Source organism: Glycine soja, chromosome 5 (genome assembly GCF_004193775.1).
Source record: "Glycine soja cultivar W05 chromosome 5, ASM419377v2, whole genome shotgun sequence".
Lineage (NCBI taxonomy): Eukaryota > Viridiplantae > Streptophyta > Magnoliopsida > Fabales > Fabaceae > Glycine > Glycine soja.
This window is the reverse complement of record NC_041006.1, coordinates 8,236,025-8,238,136: the sequence shown is the minus strand read 5'-3', so window position 1 is coordinate 8,238,136 and position 2,112 is coordinate 8,236,025. Positions and strand designations below refer to the sequence as shown.

At 38.4% G+C, this 2,112-nt stretch overlaps 1 protein-coding gene across 1 annotated transcript; it reads left to right on the top strand.

Moving 5' to 3' along the window:
• The first annotated feature begins 1,500 nt into the window (after positions 1-1,500).
• On the top strand, positions 1,501-1,881 carry LOC114411103. The gene has a single exon (XM_028374865.1). It carries the CDS (start codon positions 1,501-1,503, stop codon positions 1,879-1,881), a length of 381 nt encoding a protein of 126 aa, XP_028230666.1.
• The last annotated feature ends 231 nt before the right edge of the window (positions 1,882-2,112 follow it).

The following is a 2,112-nucleotide window of genomic DNA, read 5'->3' as shown; positions in this document are numbered from 1 at the left end:
GGGGGAGTTGCCTGTGCACGACAGGGTGACCTCGACACTTGCTGCCTAGTTTCCCTAAGTGAGAGTGTCATGTGGACAAGCTTAGGCTATTTCCTAATAAATGGTACCACATTGCATTTTAGAGTTGAGTCAGGTACATGCATCATTCTAAGCATATATGAATTGAATTATGAAAAAGTTGATGACTAGTTTGTTAAGTGTGCGTTGAATCGATGGGTTATTAAGAATGATTGTGGTCATTGTTATTGTTTTCTTGTTAATAATTGTCTTTTGGTGTTTGTTGATCTTTTATAATAAACTCACCTTTGCAATTTTTGTATCGTGTGATTGGTGCCTGTGATGATCTCGAACTTTCATTCGTGGGAGCAGATGAGTAACAGTAGGTGACTTGGAGGGAAGTCTTTTGTTGGAGCCGCCAAGTCGACGTGATAACGTTGGGATTTATTTTGGGGGAGAGTTATGTTTTGTTATGAACTCTTCCTTAGTTGGTTCCTTGAATCTTTTTAATTGGCATGTAAGTCCCAAGTTTAGATATGTGTAAAAAAAATCTGAATTATGTTCTGACATTTGAAAGATGTGTAGTGGTGTACAATATATATATATATATATATATATATATATATATATATATATATATATATATATATATATATAAGTATGTATTTGTTCATTTGTTTGTGAGTTGTTTGATGAATGTACATCGTGAAAAATTTACCATCTTTTTCACAATCAAATTAATGAAGCTTTCACTTCTTAATTGAAATGTCACATTTTATGGTAAGTGATATCGTAGCAATGAGGCGGATTGTTACATTAATGGTATCAGAGCCGGTCGAACCTTTCGGCTAGTGAGTTGTGACTCTGCTATGTTTCTTTGTGCATTCTCTAGTTACCTTGTTGAATGCTTGGTGTTTGTTGTTTGGATTTGGAACTTTGTCACTTTGTTGTGTTTCGATGAGTGATAGAGATTTGAATGATGTAGTCATAACATGTTTGTATCCCTGATGTATGTTATACCATGAGTTTCAATGCCTTGTCATGAGTTATTAGACTGACCATCTATATAATTTGTGAAGTGCAATGGGACTACATGCAAGCGGTCAGGAATACAAAGGATGGAAAATGAGTGCTAATGTCTCAAGGGAAGACTATTTTAGAGGAGTATTTTCTTGAGGCATCAACTCTCAAGAGTAACTTAAGTAAGGACTGGAGATAGATATGAAATCATCTTATTCTTTTTATTGTGCGTTTTTTTTTTCATGTTCTCACTTCCTGGTATGCATAGGGAGTAATGACTAGATGGAATGATCGTGCGATAACTGATGCTCTCCAAGCCTTAGCCCAGGATATGGGAAACCAGAATAAAGGAGAAGCTGCAGGAGCTATCGAGTATCAAGGGTTGGATCGCTTCCAAAGAAACAATCCCCTACTTTCAATGGAGGATACAACCCTGATGGTGCTAAAAATTGGATACGGGAGATTGAGAAAATCTTCCGAGTGATGGCATGCCTTGAGGAGAAAAAGGTTGCTTTTGGCACCTACACTCTGGTAGAAGAAACTGAGTATTGGTGGGAGAACACTCACCAATGCTGGGAGGCTGAAGGTCAAGCTATGACTTGGGAAACCTTCAAGAGGGTATTTCTGGAGAAATACTTCCCTGAAGATGTTAGGAACAAGAAGGAGATGGAATTCCTTGAACTCAAGCAAGGGAACACGACTGTAGCTGAATACGCAGCCAAGTTTGAAGAGCTAGTGAGGTATTTTCCTCATTACCAAGGAAGGGATGGTGAAAGCTCAAAATGTGTGATGTTTCTAAATGGCTTGCGACCTGAGGTGAAGCAAGCTGTGAATTATCAAGGTGTTCATCAATTCCCACTATAGGTGAACGTGTGTAGAATTTGACAGTTGAAGAAAAGTTCTCCATAAGCTTGGACAGAAGAAAGTAGAAGAAGAAATGGGACAAAAAAAATGTTAATTTAAATTTTTTACAGCACAAGCCATGCTGGTGGAGCACAACCCATGCTACGTCAGGGTGTAAAACAGCATGGCCTGGGGAGCATGATCTGCTTCAAACCTAAGAGCATGGCTCGTGTTGTGATGAACAATCACAAG

Coding starts and splice junctions, on each gene's coding strand:
- LOC114411103 (XM_028374865.1), top strand. CDS start 1,501: ATGGCATGCCTTGAGGAGAAAAAGGTTGCTTTTGGCACCTACACTCTG.